This window comes from Mastacembelus armatus, chromosome 7 (genome assembly GCF_900324485.2).
Source record: "Mastacembelus armatus chromosome 7, fMasArm1.2, whole genome shotgun sequence".
NCBI lineage: Eukaryota > Metazoa > Chordata > Actinopteri > Synbranchiformes > Mastacembelidae > Mastacembelus > Mastacembelus armatus.
In genome coordinates this window covers 7,691,814-7,711,422 of record NC_046639.1, presented here as the reverse complement: position 1 = coordinate 7,711,422, position 19,609 = coordinate 7,691,814, and the positions used below count along the sequence as shown (strand labels likewise).

The 19,609-nt window shown below is 41.3% G+C and overlaps 2 protein-coding genes across 6 annotated transcripts; one reads left to right on the top strand and one right to left on the bottom strand.

Moving 5' to 3' along the window:
- Window positions 1-40: 40 nt before the first annotated feature.
- On the bottom strand, window positions 41-9,786 carry ppp1r3f (protein phosphatase 1, regulatory subunit 3F). Of its 2 annotated transcripts, none has more exons than XM_026333678.1 (4): window positions 8,482-9,786; window positions 5,063-5,109; window positions 4,289-4,374; window positions 41-1,962 (listed from the first exon to the last, which is right to left on the bottom strand). In XM_026333678.1, the coding sequence occupies exons 1-4, from the start codon at window positions 9,348-9,350 to the stop codon at window positions 1,009-1,011; spliced, it is 1,956 nt and encodes a 651-aa protein (XP_026189463.1). In that variant the 5' UTR covers window positions 9,351-9,786; the 3' UTR covers window positions 41-1,008. The 2 variants fall into 2 exon arrangements, with proteins under 2 accessions (XP_026189463.1, XP_026189464.1); XM_026333679.2 differs by having other exon boundaries at window positions 4,289-4,371; window positions 8,482-9,720.
- Window positions 9,787-9,981: 195 nt separating this feature from the next.
- tspy (testis specific protein Y-linked) lies at window positions 9,982-16,069 on the top strand. 4 transcript variants are annotated; one of them, XM_026333681.2, is made up of 8 exons: window positions 9,982-11,828; window positions 11,932-12,009; window positions 12,099-12,210; window positions 12,873-13,027; window positions 13,431-13,507; window positions 13,762-13,928; window positions 14,278-14,325; window positions 14,559-16,069. In XM_026333681.2, the coding sequence occupies exons 1-8, from the start codon at window positions 10,890-10,892 to the stop codon at window positions 14,591-14,593; spliced, it is 1,611 nt and encodes a 536-aa protein (XP_026189466.1). In that variant the 5' UTR covers window positions 9,982-10,889; the 3' UTR covers window positions 14,594-16,069. The 4 variants fall into 4 exon arrangements, with proteins under 4 accessions (XP_026189466.1, XP_026189465.1, XP_026189468.1 ...); XM_026333680.2 differs by having other exon boundaries at window positions 14,260-14,325; XM_026333683.2 differs by having other exon boundaries at window positions 14,256-14,325.
- Window positions 16,070-19,609: the final 3,540 nt, after the last annotated feature.

The window sequence follows — 19,609 nt, the reverse complement described above, 5'->3', positions numbered from 1 at the left end:
GATGAAAAGAAAGAGAAATAAACAAAGACACATAGCAGTACAGGGTATAAGGCCAGGTTTAATGGCAATACACTGCAAAAACTTTGATCACTTCAAACATGTCATTCAGCGCCTCAGTCTACCTGTGAGGTTGTCAGAGTAGTGCTACAAAGTGTGATGTTGTGCGACAACAACAATGTGGGTTCGCTAACAAGAATCAACAGGAACACATCAAATGATTTGTGCAATAGTGAGGAGGCTGGTGTTTTCTAATGATAAATATCACTTTCACATGTCCCACCGACAATTTTCCACTTTGCTTTTTCCCTCGAGCAGCATCCATTTCAGTCTGACGTTAATGAAGGTCATTAGGTTTATGTTTTTTACACATTAAGGCCATGTTTTGCTTTTGCATTTTGTAAACAAAATTCCATCTCGGTAATACATCTCTTTAGTCTCTCTCTATGGTAATGTTTCGTTTTTTTTTTTTTTTGTTGTTGTTTTTTTGCCTCTCATTAAAGCCATGATATCAGATGGAATTCACAACAGATAAATTTACGGCTGTATGGTTAAACAACAACCTAATCTACACTGACAACAATCAACAAACAAGTGCATTGTAGGACAGATTGAATAAATCAGAATATAACACCACATGTACACATCTCCACGTGTCAAAAAAAGTAATTACAGACCACTTAAAACTATTTCTGATAATATACTGTGTTATAGTATTAGTGGTCAGAACAATGTGGTAAAAATAGCATAATATTTGACACTACCATTCTCTTAATGCTTAAAATATTGCCAATATATTTATATTTACGTTCTACTTGCATGGAAATAGAATCTATCCAAAAGTTTTTTCATCTGATGAAAATAATAATCTAAAATCTCACACAGTGATGTACAACTTCAACAGGAGACGTGCATGTGTTTTGTTTTGTTTTTAACTCGATGGCTTTTAACTGGGAATCACGAAAAGGCACTTAACTTGAAAGCATGGCAAAATTTTCTTTTGCGGCATAATCAGAAATGGTGCAAGACCAGAAGCAGTCCAATGAAGAAGAGGTTACTGGGTTCCTGCATTACTATGGAGATTGAGACAACTCCACTCAGAAAGATGATGGCTGGCATCAGATTCCTGTTTACACCATGCTCGGGCTGGGGCTGGGGCTGGGAAACCTCTGACAATGTATCTGGTAGATTCTCTAATAATGTGTCAGGGGAAATCTGGGGAGCATCTTCTTTCTCTTCCAAGGGTGAGACAGACTGAAGAGCTGGGTTTTGACTCACCTCAGTGACACCTGTGCTCACTGAGCTGTTCTCTGTGAGTTCAGGCGATGGTGGAGCTTCACCTTCTGCTCCCGCAGATGCCTGACTCTCTGCCACAGGAGAAGAGAGTGCAGGCACACTGCCTTCATACTGTGCTGCAAACCCGGTGGAACCTTCCCATAATCCTGCAACAATTTCATTTGATCCCACTGCAACCTCTCGCTCATAGCCTTGAGTCACACTGGGAGCAGAAACACACTCAGCAGGTAGTTCAAGGCCACAACGAATGGCTGAGCTTTCAGTCGATCCATCCTTTCCTCCTGGCCGCAGATCTGGCTCTGTGCTAGGAAGATGTATGCACAAGGCCTCTGAGGAAGGGATTTCCTCACCACCAGCCTGGGAGCTGTTTGATTTCAGCACTGACTCTTGCAGTGGAGACGGCAGCAGTGCAGAAGAACTACTGTCTATTGGCTGCTCTGATATTTGGTTGCCTAATTCACAGTGGAGTGCAGGTAAGGGCTGTGACTTATTTGACTGGGCTAATTCACTGTCACAGATTACAGAGCATGAATTTTTTGGAAGTGTGGTTTCAGAAGACATACAAGTGAAGTGTTCACCTGGGATTACAGTGTGAGCGGACAGTGCTCCATCAACAGATGGAAGCTCTTGGTTGGGTAGGATAGAAGGAGCAGATGGGTGAACTCCATCCTGTTAAAGTAAGACAGTGAGACAACAGTGACAGCTAAAAGAGTATAAAGACAAGGCAGAACGGTTTGTATTCTACAGTAATGTTGCAGAGAAGAAAAGCATTTTACTGCATACTAATGCTTTTCTGTATAATGGATCCCATGCTGACATTGTAATTGAAAGGAATTGCAATAATAATGGTATTGACTGACATTTTTATAAAACTGTTGGCAGAAATGAACATTGTAACGCCTTGTCAAGACTACAAAATGATAAATATACTTCCAAAATAATTTTCTTTAACTGGTTTCCACACAGCCTCTAAGCAGAAAAATAATGTGATCCTTATGTGTATATTTTCACAGATTGAAGTGGAAGGTGAATGTTTCATCCTAACACCAGGTATTGGAACTGAATGCTGTCCCTACAACATTATTTTCATTTTCATTTTGAAAAGATGCAGCTTTGAGGCTGCAGTGAAAAACACCCAAGGTCGAATCGAAGATAAAATCATATCAATAAAAGTAAAACCAAAAGACAGATTACTAAAATACCACCCCGAACGACAAGGGCAAGAGCAAGACACAAAACAAAACAAAAAAATAACAGAAAGGCTAAGACAAAGCAGATAGGGGTTAGGCAGTGTGGAAGGCATAGATGAATATGACTTTAACATCATATTCTTTGTTAATGTGACCTGCTATTATTTCTGAAGGCAAAAATAAATAAATACATAAAATACAGAATGACATCACTTATGAGTAAAACACACAACTATAACTTTGTGTGCTGCAGTTTTATTACTGGAATTCAATGTTTCATAAATTTACACCAAATACTTTCCAGGTAGTTTGACTCAAGAGACCACTTTGTTTAAATCTTAGAGGTAAAATCTATTGAGAAATTACTTAAAAGGATCATGAAATGAGTAAAAACTTAAAGGGAAACCACACCGTTGCACAGATGTGAACACTTAGCAGGCAAAGGATTAAAACAGTGGATACGAACAATTATACTGCCAACATTTAACTTATTACAAAATTGATTATCAGGAATGATGTTGTTTGAAAGTGTAACCCCTGAATACTGAAGGTAACAACTGGAGGCTGCTCTTCATACAATAGTTGACTGGTTCATCTTTAATTGCTCTACCAGAGGGAAAGAACATGCATGTGAATATTGATGTAGAACAAACAGCTAGATGAGCACATGCCTAATAGATATATTTGATATATCACTGAGTTGTGAATATCACATCACATTATTTTGTTATTCTGTTAGATGGGATGTCATCAACTGACTCTGGGCTGTCTGAAGTAGTTTGATCAGTGATGTGCGGACGGGCAGTAACTGCCACCTGTTTCTGAAATGCACATTTCTTCCAGTCTAATATGTTTTATTTACGGAACTGCTACAAAATCAACTTTTGTTTATCTGAATGCTGATGCAAACCCTCTTGCAATCCTAGTTTTAAAGACCTCAACACCATTTTGTCTTTCAACATTTTATAATAAAGAAAAAAAGATGGTTAGCTTAACATAAAAACTAAAAGTGGTTAATCCCACAAGGTGAAAAACAAAAACTGATTCTTTTACTCTTCAGTTTTAGTGATCAAAAATAAGTTTCAGTAACATTTTAATACAACAAAAAAAATCATAAACAAGTTGCAAGCATAAAAATAGTTCAGTATCATATTCACAAATAATGGAGACATACACAATATTAGACATGATAACACATGGTGTGAATGAATATTAGTGTTCGGAATCAATTAACTGAAAAAAGACATTAATTCAAATGTAACATGGAGAACTTCAAAAGGTGAAAAAACATGAACAGCATGCATCATGATATGAAAACAATAAGAAGCCGCCATATGGAATAGCATACAGTGCTCGTGCTACAGCGGTGAAAAGTGAGACATTACCTAAGTTGTTGCTGAAGCTTCAATGAGCTGTGAACAATATAAACAACCAAGCCAATGATGATAAGCTTTAAAAGTTGAAAAGAAATGTTTGTTATGTTTTATTAGACACACAATCCACATAAAGGGATAAAGCACTTTTGCCTGCTTACCTGTTAAATGGGAATGTGTCAACAACTGCATGCAAATCAAGATAATATGAACATAATCCAGCAAGTAATCTGCTAAATGTGTGCCCTCTGTTGGCAGGTAAGCCAACAAGCTACAGTAGCACATTCCAAATGTGAGACTATTTCAACTTTTGCAGGTCGTTCAAGATTTATCAAAAAAAAAAAAAAAAAAAAAAGAGCCATCCCGTTAGTTCATGATTTATGTCATTAAAAGCTGCTTCTTTCTTTCCAGTTCAACTTATGTTCCTCTTACCTCTATATCAATCTCTGGCTGTAAGATGTCTGGGCTGGCAGGTGTAGGTCTGACAAGTACAGTCTCGGAGGTCCCTGCTTCTTCTGCTGATGAAAAACAGATCAAACACTCTGTGAAACCATGAACAGTCTGAACAGAGAAAAAACCATCGACTTGGTTAAGAAAACACCAATTATCCACATGTTTAAACTACAGTATATCAATAATTAAAGATGGTTTGTCACTAATTTCACATTTGAAGCATTAAAGGGAGGGCTACTCGGCCTGTAAAAACATTACATAATGTTGTAGACTTCTGGGGCTGTGAAGGGAGATCTGTCAATTCAAAGAAAATAACCATGATTATGTCATCATGGTTTGGGCTACAGACTTAGGTAGGCCTCAGAGTCAGAATCAGCTTTATTGGCCAAATATGTTGGACACACAAGGAATTTGCCTCCAGTACAGCAGCTCTCAGTGTGTTCTGTAGGCAACAAGAAAATGAATTTAAAAAGAAAACAAACGAGACAAAACAAGTTGCATCACAAACTGGAGGTGGTGGGTTTTAACAGATGTGCATTTACATGTTCATGACAATACTGAAAGATGCCAGTGAGTTGCATTATGGGAAATGCAGAATTCACCGGCCTTGCTACTAAATAAACACTAAATACTAAAAGACAGGATATCTATACCTCATTAACTTTTTCAAATCGTTGTGGAAGTGTAATACATTTTTGCACAATTCTATATCCTAAGCTATGAGAGGCTATGATATTTGCATCCATACTGTACCTTCTTCCTTTTCCTGCTCTTCCTCTGAATCTAAATCATCATTCAAACTGAAAAAGGGAAGACATTTGGGTTAAAACACAAAATAACAGCACACACACATTCAAAAGAAGTACTTGAAACACAGCCATATGTTGCCATGATTTTATATTCTTACATACAAGGCGGCTGAAACCACACACAGATATCTTATGCTTAGATGCCAACGTGGTAAAAGCCATACAATTTAGAATGGTCTGTTTACAGTGTCGATCTGACTGAGCTGGAATGCATGAGGCCCGTGAAAAGAAAAACACTGATAAAAACAACAAGACTATGGATTTATGGCCAAATCTTATATGTGTACTGAGACAGTTTGATATTTCAAGCTTTTTGTGTGATAATGGCAACATCTGACACAAATGCAGTGGCCATGTCTGAAAAGAAATGATGCCATTTTGGGCCTCGCGATGTACTGTTTAAATAGCAGTTCATGTATAAAGAAGGTACTGAAAGCGACAGAAGGAGATGGTTATATACCAACTTTCTAGATAATCAGCCTCATTATTTGCTGATGCACTTTAGCTGTTAATGTGCTAAATTGGCCATTTTAATCTACCAGAGCAAAACCTTTTTCTACTGCATGCTTTGTACAATTCTATTTCAGCTGCTGCTCTGGCTACCTCAGAGCCCTTTGAAGCCAAATCCCCCAGCGATGACCCATTGCATTAGACTGTTTGTTAAAATAGATGGCGAGGTGGGAAATAACTGAGTCAAACATTGTTGACTGAGGGGACGGGTCATTGTAAAGTGCAAACTAACAGAAGTCCTATTTTTATATCAAAGTTGATGTCTCAAATGTGATTGTCGTGATGGCAATTAATCACAGGTAATTTATCTAAATAGCTTTCTTTGGATATAATGTTGTGTTGTGTGCTATAAGTAGGTACATCAGAACCAACATATTTTTAATCTGACAGGAGGGTTTACAAACTATAGCTATGGTTCATTGTCTTCAATATCATGAAGCATTAATATTTTCTCTAAGAAGCCTCAAAGGGGTGGAGGCAACATTGCCAGGAGCCCTGCAAAGGTTGCCAAATGAAATAAAGGTCAAGAGATATGTGGTGAGCATGTGACAGAAGCTACACAAATAGAGTGGGAATAACCTGACAAGCTGTTCACACTCCCTGCACTTCCAGTTTTATAGAAGAGGGGCACATTTAAAATCTGATAGATCTTTGCATTTTACTTCAGAAAATATATTTTCATTTTGCACACTTTGCAATTTAACTTTGAATGGATAAGATTTCTGTTATGCACATATTCACACCCAACAATTGCAAATGGAAACATGAATTCAGAAATGTATTAAAAGTTAAAAACTCCATGGTCAGGTACACTCTGTTTGGTTTAATTATTCTTGAGATAACTGTGTCTGCCTGTAGCAAGCTGAACTGATTAGAAATAGTTTAAAAAGGCACACACCTGTGTATATAAGATCCCACATTTCACACTGCATGTCAGGAAAAAAACCAAGCCCTAGGGACTATCTGTAGACCTCTGCAATAAAACTGTGGCAAGGCATAGATCAGGCAAGAGTATAAAACCATTTCCAAAGCTTTGAGTGGTCCCAGGAGAACAGTGGTCTCAATGATTGTGAAATGGAAGAAGTCTGGAACCACCAGCATCTCAGCAGCACTCCATCAATCAGGTCTTTATGGTAGAGTGGCTAGACAGGAGCCATTCTGAGTAAAAGACATTAACACTACGGTGAAGCATGATGGTGGCAGCCTGGTGCAATATTTGGGCAGGAGAGTGCAAAGGTCTACATACACAGAACTGAAGAAAAAAAATCTAAATACTCATTTAAATACAGTTAACATAACTAACTCTGCTACTCCTGCTCTATCCTAGTCTGGAGATGTGGTCCAGTTTGGCCCAGGTCACAATGCAGTCCTCTAGACTGACTCAGCAGCAAGTTGATAAGAAAAAAAAGAAGAAAAAAAGATTGAGACAGGCAAAACTCAGCATCACCACTTGGCAATGAAGGCAAATGACACTGAAATAGAAGCACACCGTGGATCCTGTTCTGGCCTTCTTCACATACAGCACAATAATGTGGGATAGCTATATTTACTTGGGGTGGATACATTTTGGTTAAATATAAACTAAAGCAGTGTTAGCCTTGCTTCAGAGTAGACACTAAACCATGGAGCTGATATTAAGGAATTAAGGAACTGATATTAAAGAATACATTCAACTTTCCGATCCTTTCCTCCTGTCTTGTTCACGTCTTAAAATCCAATTATCAGGTCATTTCAAAGCACCTAGTGATTGTATAATAGATGACACGATGGGGGTGCCAATACACTTTCTGTTCCCTAAACTCCTCCTTTTCAATCAGTGGCTTATCTAGCCATGACAGCCCATTTGGTCCCGCCCTGCTTGCTAACAGCTACAGCAATGAAGATCTACAGTACATTACAACTACAACAGTTTATACTCTGTTTTCTCCTTTGATAAGTCCTTATAAGCATTGGTGACCTTCCCTGTTGCCTTCTGTCTCTGACAGATGCACAGTGTGAGATTCATCATGCACTTTCATGTTGATGTATCAATAAATCAGAGGATTAGTTCACTTTTAAAGAGTAAAGCAGGAAGAGAAGCGGTTTGCAATTCAGCCTCTGTCTATGTAAGTGAATGAGGTCGTTCTTCAACTCAACCCTTCAAAGGTCAGAGGTAAAAATTTAGTGCAGAGAAACGCCAGGGCTGAAAACGACACCTGCCCTTTGCCTATTTTGATCGTCCTCACACACCACTGGATGGCTGGCATTCTGGGAGGTGTGTACTCTCTCCAAAACGCTCTCTATCTGACACTGCAGTCACTGAAGACACCAAAACGGTAAAGAGTCAAACCATTCATACACAATCTTTTATGAGAGCATAACTAGTTAAACAGGGCCCTTGTGCTCTCATTATGAAACAGACTGTGTAAGTGTGTTTAATAACATCCTGTTGTTCTTCAGGCTTGAGATTTTGCCATGCTAAAGGCAATCTCCAGGCAGAGCCACTGAAAACAGCTGAATGCTCTTTTCAGTCACAAAACCTCTCAGGGAATTAGTAAGCAACTGGAGCTCTGCAGCTGTCGCACAACCCCAATGTCAAGCGCTATTGTGGCTTTGTTTACATCTAGCTCTTTTGGATTTGATGGCCAGTGTGGTCTCCATGCTGAAATTAGCCTGGACCTGAAACTTTAATCTGAAAGTTTTATAATTGCATCCTAGTTTTCTCTTTGATTAAAACGATGTGCAGCTTGCAAGGATTTGAATAGAGGTTTAACACTAAGCTGAGCAAGTGTGGATGTCAGAGGTCAATTAAATCTCAGGCAAATAGTGGCCAGAATATTGCAGAGACAGCACACTGGATGACTGGATGATTACCTGTAAGCTTTTGGAGGTTTGAGGATACTTCTTTTTTGCTGTATGCTGAGGTTTGTTTGAGATGAATCATCCTCATAGGACAACAGCAGAGTTACCACATAATTTGCAGAGGAGTTATTTGCCCAGAAATCACCATCAGCGGTTTCATAGCGAACAACAAACTCAATGCTAGAGCCATCTGTGATATAAGGTGGTGCAAAAGACAGCTTGAAGGAGAACTGATCAGTGTCCCCATCATAAGATCCCTGGACATACTCTGCAGGGTGGTCAAAGTATGTAGCCCATTTGTCCATGGTCGATCTGATGTAAACTGCCTTGTGGAAGGAGATGTTCAGGACTCGTACTAGCCCAGTGAAGGCCAGAGGCTCATTCTCAACTGGAGACAGCTGCTCAACCTCCACTTTATTAGCGCGCACAGCCTGCAGCAGTGCACTGCCGACCAGTGCCTCAAACTCTGGGCGCACATGATAGGTCGGCTCTCGCTGCGGCTTTCGGTACTTTGCATCCTCTTCTTTCCACCTTGCACTATCCTCTTCCTCATCCGAGTCAAAGGCAACAAATTCCTTCACATCCACCAGGTCCCCACCTGTTGTATCGGCGAATGACACTCTCTTTCCGCCAGCCAGAGCCAAATGGATCCGCATATACTCGGCCGTCTCATCGTAGATGGACGGGCCCCGCTTTCTGGGCACCGGGGAGGATCTAGGGATGAGGCGCACGTCCTCGGTGTCATCATCTTCATCATCATCTTCATAATCGTTATTATTCTCGTCATCCATGTCAGAGCGACTCATTCCCTGTTGAGCTGCCTTCCCAGTTTTAATCGTGGTAAAAAGACCCTCTTGACTTGGTATGGTTAAAAATGACATTTCGATGTGCGCTGAAGATAGTACATATGGCGTCTCCAAAAAAACATCAGATACTCATGATATGCGCAGCATTGGCCAGTGGAGATCCAGCGCTGCCCCTGCGTTACGCACAGAGTCTCCTCAGTCAGCGTGTGGCGTCAAATGTCAGCCATGGAAAACTTGTCTTTACTGCCAGCCCTTGTGATAGCGGATCCCACGGTGGACATGACTTTATGCATCGCTGTTTGGCTGCTATCGCGGAAGGAGCAGCCTCTAATTTTAGCACTGACCTACTGGGATCTCCATTCCCCAAATGTGCCTTTTATATTGGTATAATCCTGCGACTCCCCCTCTTCTGTTTGGTTCCGGCTGGCTAAACGCTCGAATTGAGATATTAAAGTCGAATTTGGTTATATCGCTGTTATATCGCCAGTATGAGTAAGACAGGAAGATACGTGTGACCCAGTTAGAACCAGTAGTCTCTGTAGACGTGATCATGAGGAAATGATTTCAGGATGGGGTGTATTTCCTCACCAAGAGATCGTTATGTTTAACAATGAATTACGCACCAAACAAAAACAAAATGTGCCTTGAATGTGATTGTTTGAGTCTCCATTCCAACTGTGGCCTATTAAAACATCAGGAGGGATGGATCCCAGACTGGTTTTACATGGATGTCCCTGCAAGCACCAGAATCCTCATCATAGTAGACACATATTAAGTCAAAGGAGACCTGAAAGGGTAAAACCAGCTATACAGATCTGACTTTATTTATTTATAGCTGTGCTTCTTCAAACCAAGCCATTGTTTACCGCCTGAGCCGCATTCATAAAGACCTTGTTTATATCTGGCTTGACATTTGGAGTCTTGAACCATGTGTGTGATTAATAGCCAATTCCCCTGGCTAAATCCCTCCGACAGAAGCGCAGCGTTAAAGTGGAGCAGCTTACAGTCTGTGGCGCGTCCGTAAACCTGTGCGGGGCAGTGTGAGTGTGTTGACGCGGGGCTCGCTGCGCAGTTAAACAGGCTGATTACCGTGTAAACACACCCTTGTAGCTGATTGGTGGAGAGGTTTTAGCGCGGCGTGCCGCAGCCAATCACAACATTGTTTTCTTGTGTACGTCGGTGCAAAGGTAGTAAGCTAACGGATAATGCAAACATAAACTAACGTAAAGAAGTCGGATAGCGACTAAAGGCGGTGTAGCAGGGGAAGGTTTGATAATGCGGGCCGACTCTTTTTTGTTGGACTACTATTCGTGAAAATGTGGCGCGGCCGTGACTGCGAGGACACGCGAACTGGGTAACGTAGGCTAGCTAGCGTTAGCAACAGCCTGCTAATTGTAACGCTGCTTAAGGCCGCTGATAAATAACGACGAGAGCCGCTTCCTGTCTGGCTCCTTTGACAATGTAGCTCACATTACTGTCCGAGTGGTAACATCGCGGCGGGTATCTGCGTACTTGGGTCCGCGGAGCAGTCGATTGCATTTACGCTTGTTTTAGTTGGGTTTGTGGGCCATCTAGCTAATTTGTTAGCTACTTGGCTAGCTAACGTTAGGCAGCATGAGCGAGGTGACTGGCTGCAAACAGTCCGCTGACTCCGCAGCGAGGAAACGGGGTCCATCACCGGACCAGGATGGAGGCAACGCGATTCCCCACAAGTCCACAAAAGTCAGTGACGCTTCAAACGAAGCGGGGGTTACTTCGGAAAGTTGCAAAAACACTGAAGATGAGAGTAAAGAAGCAGCTGGAAGCGAGTGCCAGGCAAAAGAGAGCGTGGAAGAAACAGCTACCGTACCAGCGGATCAAGGTTCAGGTGACACCGGTACACCACCTGTCAACAACTCCGCTGGCAACACCGAAAAACCACAGTTTTCAGACGCACAGGGGTCTTCTGACGCAAAGGAAGCTGCAGAGAAATCAGCAGAAACAGAACAGCTTCCCCCGACACCTCTGGACCAGTCCGACTCTGCAGCCATAGCAGCTGCTGAAGCACTTGCCAGTCTCACAGGGGGAGACGGGGAAGACAGTCAAGAGACTCCTTGCTCATCTGAAAAGGCCAAACAGGTGAGACAGGGAAGCAAATTCAAACAACGCGGGGGACTCCAGTCCTCCAGAGCCGGCTCTAAAACACAGGCAGCTGCAGCAGACAGCTCCACATCTGTGCATAGCACTGACAGAGAGGATGCAGATGATGTGCCAGAAGCAGAAGAAGGCGATGAATCCATATCTGGATCTTCATCCACACCAAGCTCTTCTTTCCCATCAGAAAATGAGGACAATGATGATGGAGAGTGTGCCATTGTGTCGGTTAAGATGGCCCCTGAGATGAGACAGTCAGTGGCTCTCCTGGCACAGGTGCAGATGCGACTGGAAGCCCTTGAGAAGAAAAGCGCCCGGCTTCACCAACGTCTGGAGCTGAAGATTAGTCGCCAGCGGCGCCCGCACCTGGATCAGCGCAGCTCCATTACAAAAACTATCCCAGGTTTCTGGGTGACAGCTGTATCCTTAAAATAAAGAACTTCACTCTTTCTTAAATACTGCTTTGTTTTGGGGTATTTGAAATAACTAGATGTTGATTTTTTTCATAACTTTAATGTACCAGCTGCTGAACCATCCTCATCTCTCAGCTCACATCGATGAGACTGATGAAGATGCTCTTAGTTATATGACTGATCTTGAGGTATGTGATGTTTGTGTTGTGTCCTACAAAGTCTGGTTATTCCATACTCCTACTAACAAAATTCAGGCTTTTCCTTGTGTCTTTCCCAGATTGAGTCTTTCAGGAATAACAAACTGGGCTATAGGATCCGCTTCCACTTCAGACGAAATCCGTACTTCCAGAACAACATCATAATGAAGGAGCTGCACCTCGGCATGGGAGGTAAAAATAAGCATGCAGAACTTTGCATCCTGGAACTATAAATGCAGTTTATACAGAGGATTATCTGAATTCTTTACCAAAACGGATATATTTGCCATGTACATTTTGATTTTCATTAGGTACCTTTTCTGGGTCACCTACCAAAAACTGCTGAGTGAAGAGTTTAACAAACATCTAAACTTTACATCCACAGTCTTCAAAAAATCCAGCTGTGCAGTGCGAGCGTGTAAAACAGAGTATATTGTGAGAATATTGTAGTTCTGTGCTTCTTGTTTATAAATGTGGATTAAGAAAACGTTTGCAATGCCTTCCAATACAATACAACTGAGTGTAATGCAGATACTTAAAATAACACTAACTAGTGTATACATCTGACTCAGTTGCATCAGAAACCTGTATTATAATATTTCATAAATATTGCATTCCAGGAATTGTGCATTGCATTGCAGTATACAGGCCTTTCTAGTTTTTGGGGGCAGTCAGTGTGTTTTCTTATATACTGTAAACCAGCAACTGTTCTGTAATTAAAAGATCAACATTTAGGATATTCAGTGTAAAAGGCGAAGGGTTTATTACATGAATATTATCATCTGTATGTAATGTCTGACCATTACCGGCCTGTTCACATTTTCAGTTCTAATCGCATGCTCTTGTATGTTCAGGATCTCCCATGTCTTTCTCCAACCCCATCCTATGGCACCGTGGACAGAACCTGACGGCCCACAGCGAACCCAGGAAGTCATCACGTGGGGTCTACAAGACTTTTTTCAACTGGTTTAGTGACCATAGCAACCCAGGACAAGACGATGTAGCGCAGGTAAAGATGCCAGTGCCTTCATACTGGCGTGAGTTCATGATTACAGCACACACAGATAAGCAGGTTGAACATTAATTCTACAACCTTTGGAGTCAATGGTCTCCTGCTTTTAACTTTGCATTCCTCTGGCATATTCAGACCTGGCAACCTGGCTTTAATATTATGTAAAATTTTATCCCACTAGATCGGCGTCAGTAGCTTATCTCTATGTCCCAAATGTATGCTTGAAGATGGTTAAAGCTATTATACCACGTAGATCAACAAATACATTTAATGACACTTTGATAATGTGCTGAGTGGTATTCCTACTGAACCTGTGTTCTTTGTATGCTGTTTTAAAGCACCTACAGAAAGTATGTGCTTATTAAAATGTACTGAAAATGACATTGTTTCTGGTGTTTAGATACTTAAGGATGACCTGTACAGAGACCCTCTGAGATACTACCTCACTCCTCTTTGGGAGCCGAGGGAGAATGGCAGGTATGACCCACACCTGCTCAGCTGTGAATATAATGTGTAGTCAGTGGACAAACCACTTATTAAGCGCTAATGTCATGAAGATATTTTGAGCCGCAGGGTCTTGAAATTATAGTTCAGGACTTTTAATTGACTTTGACTTGACTTTTTAACAGTTTCCTGATAGTGTATATATATATATTTTTCTCTTAAGAACAGCTGGGTTGCATACCAAGACAATGAGCGCATTTATTGTATGTGTGCATGTTCTTCTCCAGTGGTGGCAGTGGAGCAAGACCAGCTGACAATGGAAATGGTGATGAGTGCGTTGTAATCTCTGACTCGGACGATGAGCCTGGTGAGGAGACTGGTGAGGCTGAACAAAGCCAGAGTAGGGAGGAGGAAGAGGAGGAAGAAGAAGAGGTGGACAGAGGGGCAAGCGCAGGTCAGTGCAATAGTAAAACTCACAGACAACACTTTATACCCCACTGGTCCAGACAGCTGGTCAGAATACAGTTCAGAGTTACGTATATATATATATATATATATATATATATATATAGGTACACAGACTTCCACGCTGAATTTGATTTTATGCAGATCAAGATATATTTTATCTTATTTTAAAAGATGGATTTCCACAAAGTTGTAGAACAATTGTTGCTGTTTCTGATGTTGTGAATGAGAGGCCAAGGCTTGCGAGCATCAAATTGACTGCCTTGTTTTGTAGCTGAAATATAAATGTCTGAGTAATGCAGGCTAAACTGAATAGACAGGAAATATTTCCTCCTCAGATGAGAGCCCAGAGGAGGAGGATGATGGTGGAGAAATTGTGATTGACGGTAAGACACCACTCTCAACAGTAGTGTTGTAAATTCACCCACTATCACCAACAAATCAGTGGGACGTTGGGGAACCTGTGGGGTGGCAGTTTATTTAGTTTATTTCGATTTTCACTCTTTTTGAGTATCCTGCTTTTATGTTTCACAATCTGCCCTCTGCATTACCGCTAAGAGTGTTTGGTGTCACAACAACCATCTTTTGAAATGATAGCTGTCGTACTTCTGTCCCGTAGGCTCTGATGACAGCGACCAAGAGGAAGACGCCTAAGAGCAAGTGAAGAGAAGAACGAGGTACATGTCGAAGAAGGCGAGTCATCAAGGGACCAGAGACCAAGAAGATGCAGAGGCTTAGGTCAATGAAGGATACCAGAACAAACATTAAGTCCTTCTTCCTAATGTTAGTCATTTTTATGCACATATCTGTGTTTGTTTATTTTCTACTTAAATTACATTGAAGCATTTCAATTCAGGGTTAACTGTAATAATAAAGCCAAGGCAGCATGTTTCCCCTCCATTTTATACAGTTGGTACTGTGTATTCTAACATCCTCTGATTTTTGCGAAACGTTTTCCTCTTCATACATGTGGTGTTCTTCTGTTCACCGAAGAACATTGTGTGACAGCCTAGAGGCATGCGGGTTACATTTTAACTGCCACTACCTGCTGGCATTAAATTTTAACATTACAGTTCTCTAAACAAATAACACAGAAATCTTCAGAGGCATTATTAGTGCTCATCTCATTGCATTCATCATTGGCTATTTTTAGATTTGTCTTTTAGAAGTGTGACCAGGCGGACATGTCACACACTAAATTTGATATTACGACAGTACATTACAGATGCACTGAGTACTGAATTAAAATTTGTTCTCAGGGATGATCATGGCGATAATTTTATTCAAAGATCCTTACTGATTTTCAGACATTTACACTCTGGTTACTGTTGGCTGTGTATAAGGAAACGTGTACTCTACTGTAGTAATAGGAACAGATATTGTTTTAGTATGCTACCTGTGTTTTTCCCATCCTCTTCTATATGTTCGGTCTTATCACACACCAACCGCCACTTCTCTAAGTCCATCTCTGATGTTTAAAATCATTGTGTAGTTTGACTATTGTTTCTGTGGGTTTCTATGTTTTTGTAATACACTTCTAGTGTAAGTGGCTTTGTTTTGTACTTCTCTTGTTTCCTTAAACTCTAACTTAAGTTGAATTTGCTTTCTAAAACATTTAAGGTTTGTTTCTCTGTTACATGTTTTCAAATTTGATTTATCTCCTTTTTAAATAAGATGGTATTTATTACATTGTGCACTTCCACATTATGGCATGCCTGTGAACATGAACTGTTAGATAGGAAATTACATTACTTGCAAGACTGCATAGAGCATATGTGACGCACAGTGTCACGGTGTCAGGAAATGTTATTTTCACAGCAACATCATGAGGTGCACTGTAACAAAACTAATATTTGCTTACTTTTCTTGGCAATGAACCTGTAAATAATATTTCAGCATTGTCTTTTGGATAAGACAGTACATGTTTAATCGGTGAATAAATTTATCAAATAATCAGGAGTTTTTTTCATAAACATGATCAGAAAGTTATATTTTATGTGCTGTGTTTTATAGAACACTGTAGTTTTAAGATACCTACTTGTTTGTTGCTTTGGTTACTTTTGTTTTGCTTAAAGGTAAATGTCCACCTTCTGACGTTAACCTAATAAAATAGGCAGTTGTTTCACCTTACTGTTTGTTGTGCTTTAATATCAAAACAGCAACAAAAACACTTTGACCAATGAGCTTGTTCTACACTCCGGTAGAAACTGCTTAAAGGAGCCATAAGATGGCAGTGTAGTTCAACTTATTACACTTTGTACATTTAGGTTACGTGTGGAAGTAGTATGGAATATAGAGCTTTAATACCAGTATGTTACACTCTCAGATGTAAATAAATGACAAACACAAATTAAAAAATGTCAAAAACTTCAAATTTTAGAAAATCCTAAAAACAAAGGATACGTGTAATGCCTTTTGGCATAAAAGTCACCTCTGATATGCTTGGCTGCAACATGTTCCCACTGCAGGAAAGAATCAAACAGTATCCAGTGAGATACAGCTGTTCTTTAATGTATTCCTTTGATATGACAGCAGTGTGTGATGTCACTGACATTTTCAGTGTAGCACTGCAAATAGCTTCAGGCAAGACATTTTTGGACAGGCCCAGACAAAGGAACAGCGGTGGTGTTGCAATGGTACACTTAAACCTTTGATTCCACTTTTAATGCACAGCTATAAATATTCCACTAGCAAAAACCTGTCCTGCTGTGGGCCCAGCAGCACCCAGAGTATGCAGTCTAGGATGGGCCTATACTATTAATACTGATGATGGAAACACATTACACCCCATGAAATGATCCCATGTGAAACACAGTGTTTGTCTCCTCTTTGAAGCAGCTTTATTCAGCCTACCTCAGGGCACAACATGTTTTCATGACTATGAATTAATAATGGGTTTGGTTCCTACAATATTGATTGTGACAAACTAAGTACAGATTGCTGGGACAACAAAGCCATCCTCCGGCTGCTTTGTGGTCTGAGGGTTTTCTGTGAAGCCTTTGTTATGTATAGGGTGGCAAAAACCGAAATGGATTTCCCAACGTAAACTACACTCCCCTGGGTTAAGCTGGTGTTGCTACTGTACACAAATCATCTTGTCATGCTGCTTCATGCTCTCATGTTTCATAAAGTAGTCCCCTGGAATCTTCTACTGACACCGATTCAGCGTAGCCTGAAGAATGAAAAGATAACACAGCAGCTTGCTTTTCATCTGTGTGATTGATGTTGGGAAGAGCATTTTCTGCTCCAAAGTGTACAAGAAAAGGGCTTCTGCTTCTCTCTGAGGATCATCTATAGGTAATCTGAGAGGTTGAGGTAGGGCCTCTGAATACCAACTACCTGTGTGTGTGTGTGTGTGTGTGTGTGTGTGTGTTTATCCACGTGCACATGCTTGTAAGCGTGTTTGTGAAAGCTTGTGTTCTTTTAAGCACCTCCATGCATACATTCTTGCAGAACCTGCACGTCTCACATATTTGCCCGTTTTCAGCACTACAGTGCACGTATGCGTGATTGTCTGCTTGTCAGCTAATCAAGATGAAGCACAGCATTTGAACTGTGCAGAGGGGAAAACAGAAAGGAGCGGGGAAAGAGAATAGAATGAGTATGACTGAGGGAAATGGATGAGCGCAGTGATAAGCGGGGCTGCCTGGGCCCTGACAGATACACACAGCAGATGGATGACTCTTATCTGGGAAATCTCAGAGTGCATGCTCGCGCCTAGACCCAGTTACAGACAGCCATGATCACACCAGACAGATGAATAACCCCCCCCCCCCCCAAATAACTCTACACATACTGTATACACACAAGTACATGTGTGCACCTACACACGCAATTACTTTACAGAATGAACAGATTGCGGCACTTTCGTTACCTTCATGACACTGACATTGAAATTCACCTGGAGTCCAGTGTCTGAAGGATGTGCACAAGGTGAGGAGAGAGGAAGGGTGTGAGGGGGAGAGATAAGAGAAATCAATTCACTTTTAATTCAAGCTGCAGACCAAGTGCACGTCAGCTTGTGCATCTGTGTCTGCATGCACACACTGTATACATGTGTTTTTTGCACTCAGAATCATCTGCCAACACGCACTCTAGTCTCACTTTTTTCAGCATGACAGATTTTTTCGCTGGTTCTTTGATCACAGACAGTGTCTGTCACAGCGGTTAAGATGGAGCTGAAGTCACACATGTCCAAAAACATTTTGGGCTGTTTTTGGGCCTAATCATTAACAGGTTATTACCAGAGGCTTTTGCAAGATTGCTGACAGATTTACCTTAAGGACTGTACTTTCACTTATCCTCCTCACATTCTCCCTATCCTCCTTTTCTTGTGCAGTAACTCCCTCCCACCCTGACACACACCCCTTTTTATTTGAAACAAAAGGTCTTCTTCAACAGCTGTTGATTCCCCCAGCTGTATTTTATTGTGAAGCAGAGTGCCAGTCTTGTCTTCAGGGCAGATGGTGGCTGGCTGCCCCGGCGGACACGTGGCATGTTGGATGACAGCAGACGGTGCTTCATCTCAGGGAAGCTGCAGCTAGGACAGTGTATGTTACTCTTTTTAAAAACCTGGAATCACCTCACTTCTACAGCACAAGCCGAGCAGGCTGTGACTGGAATGTGCGCCACGTATGCGCCCTTCGTGTCAAAGATGTTTTCCGAAGTTGCTCCCCATTGATAGTAACTGGTGTGTGAAGTTCATTGATGTCACACAGCACCTGTTCTCTTATCTTGCATTTTGATGTTTACATTTTTTTTTCCTGACCTGTAAGATAATAATTATAAGACTTGTAAAGTCATGTGAGAGGAGTTGTGGTTGAAAATAGAGCGGCTAATCCTGGTGACTGTTGTACCTTTATTTTCTCTACTCTATTATTTCCTCACAAGGTCGTGGTAGTACACGGTGATGCCCTGAACTTTCTGTAGCAGGCATGTTCAAACACTCTTCAATTCATCAGTAGGTTATACTGTCTGAGAAACAATTTGTGGGCCAAATAATGGGTTGTTTTTCCCCAAGGGGACAATGCTCTGCCTCTGGAAATGTCATGATTGATGTGTCTGAGGGCCTCGACCTACGGGGATACACGTCTACCTCACATTTCACATTACCTATCCATTAAATGAGAAGGTCCTTCTGTCAGAGCTTTTTGTGGGATCAAAAAAATGGGCTAATTCTAATCCACATTGTCCGTCTCCACGATACAAAATCCCTCCATCATGCTTAACATCCCTCGTACTCACATGCACATAAAAAAGTACAGCAAAGTTGAGGCAGTAGTGGGTGCATGCTGTTCAGATAAGTCCAGAGGATGGAGGATGACAAAGTTAGAGACAGTGACGTTAATAGGTGCTTATCAAGCTGTGGGAGCTGGTCGGTGTAATAGTGTCCATGGCCAAAGTTGAGAGCACACGGAAACCTGAACTCAGCACATACTCGTGACTCATTTCCTCAGCTGGAAACAGGAGGCTGCCTCCTGTGGGGCGGGAAACAAAAGACTCCCTCCTGGACATGGATCTTGACACATTACTGCCTGTGCATCACATCTGGCTGATGCCCAATCTGAGATAAGGTCACTGCTTACACGCTCTCTTCCACAAGCGATAATGAATACAACCCAAGAATGTGGAGTAAAAGTAAATTCAGAAAGTAAGAATTAAAGCTTCCTC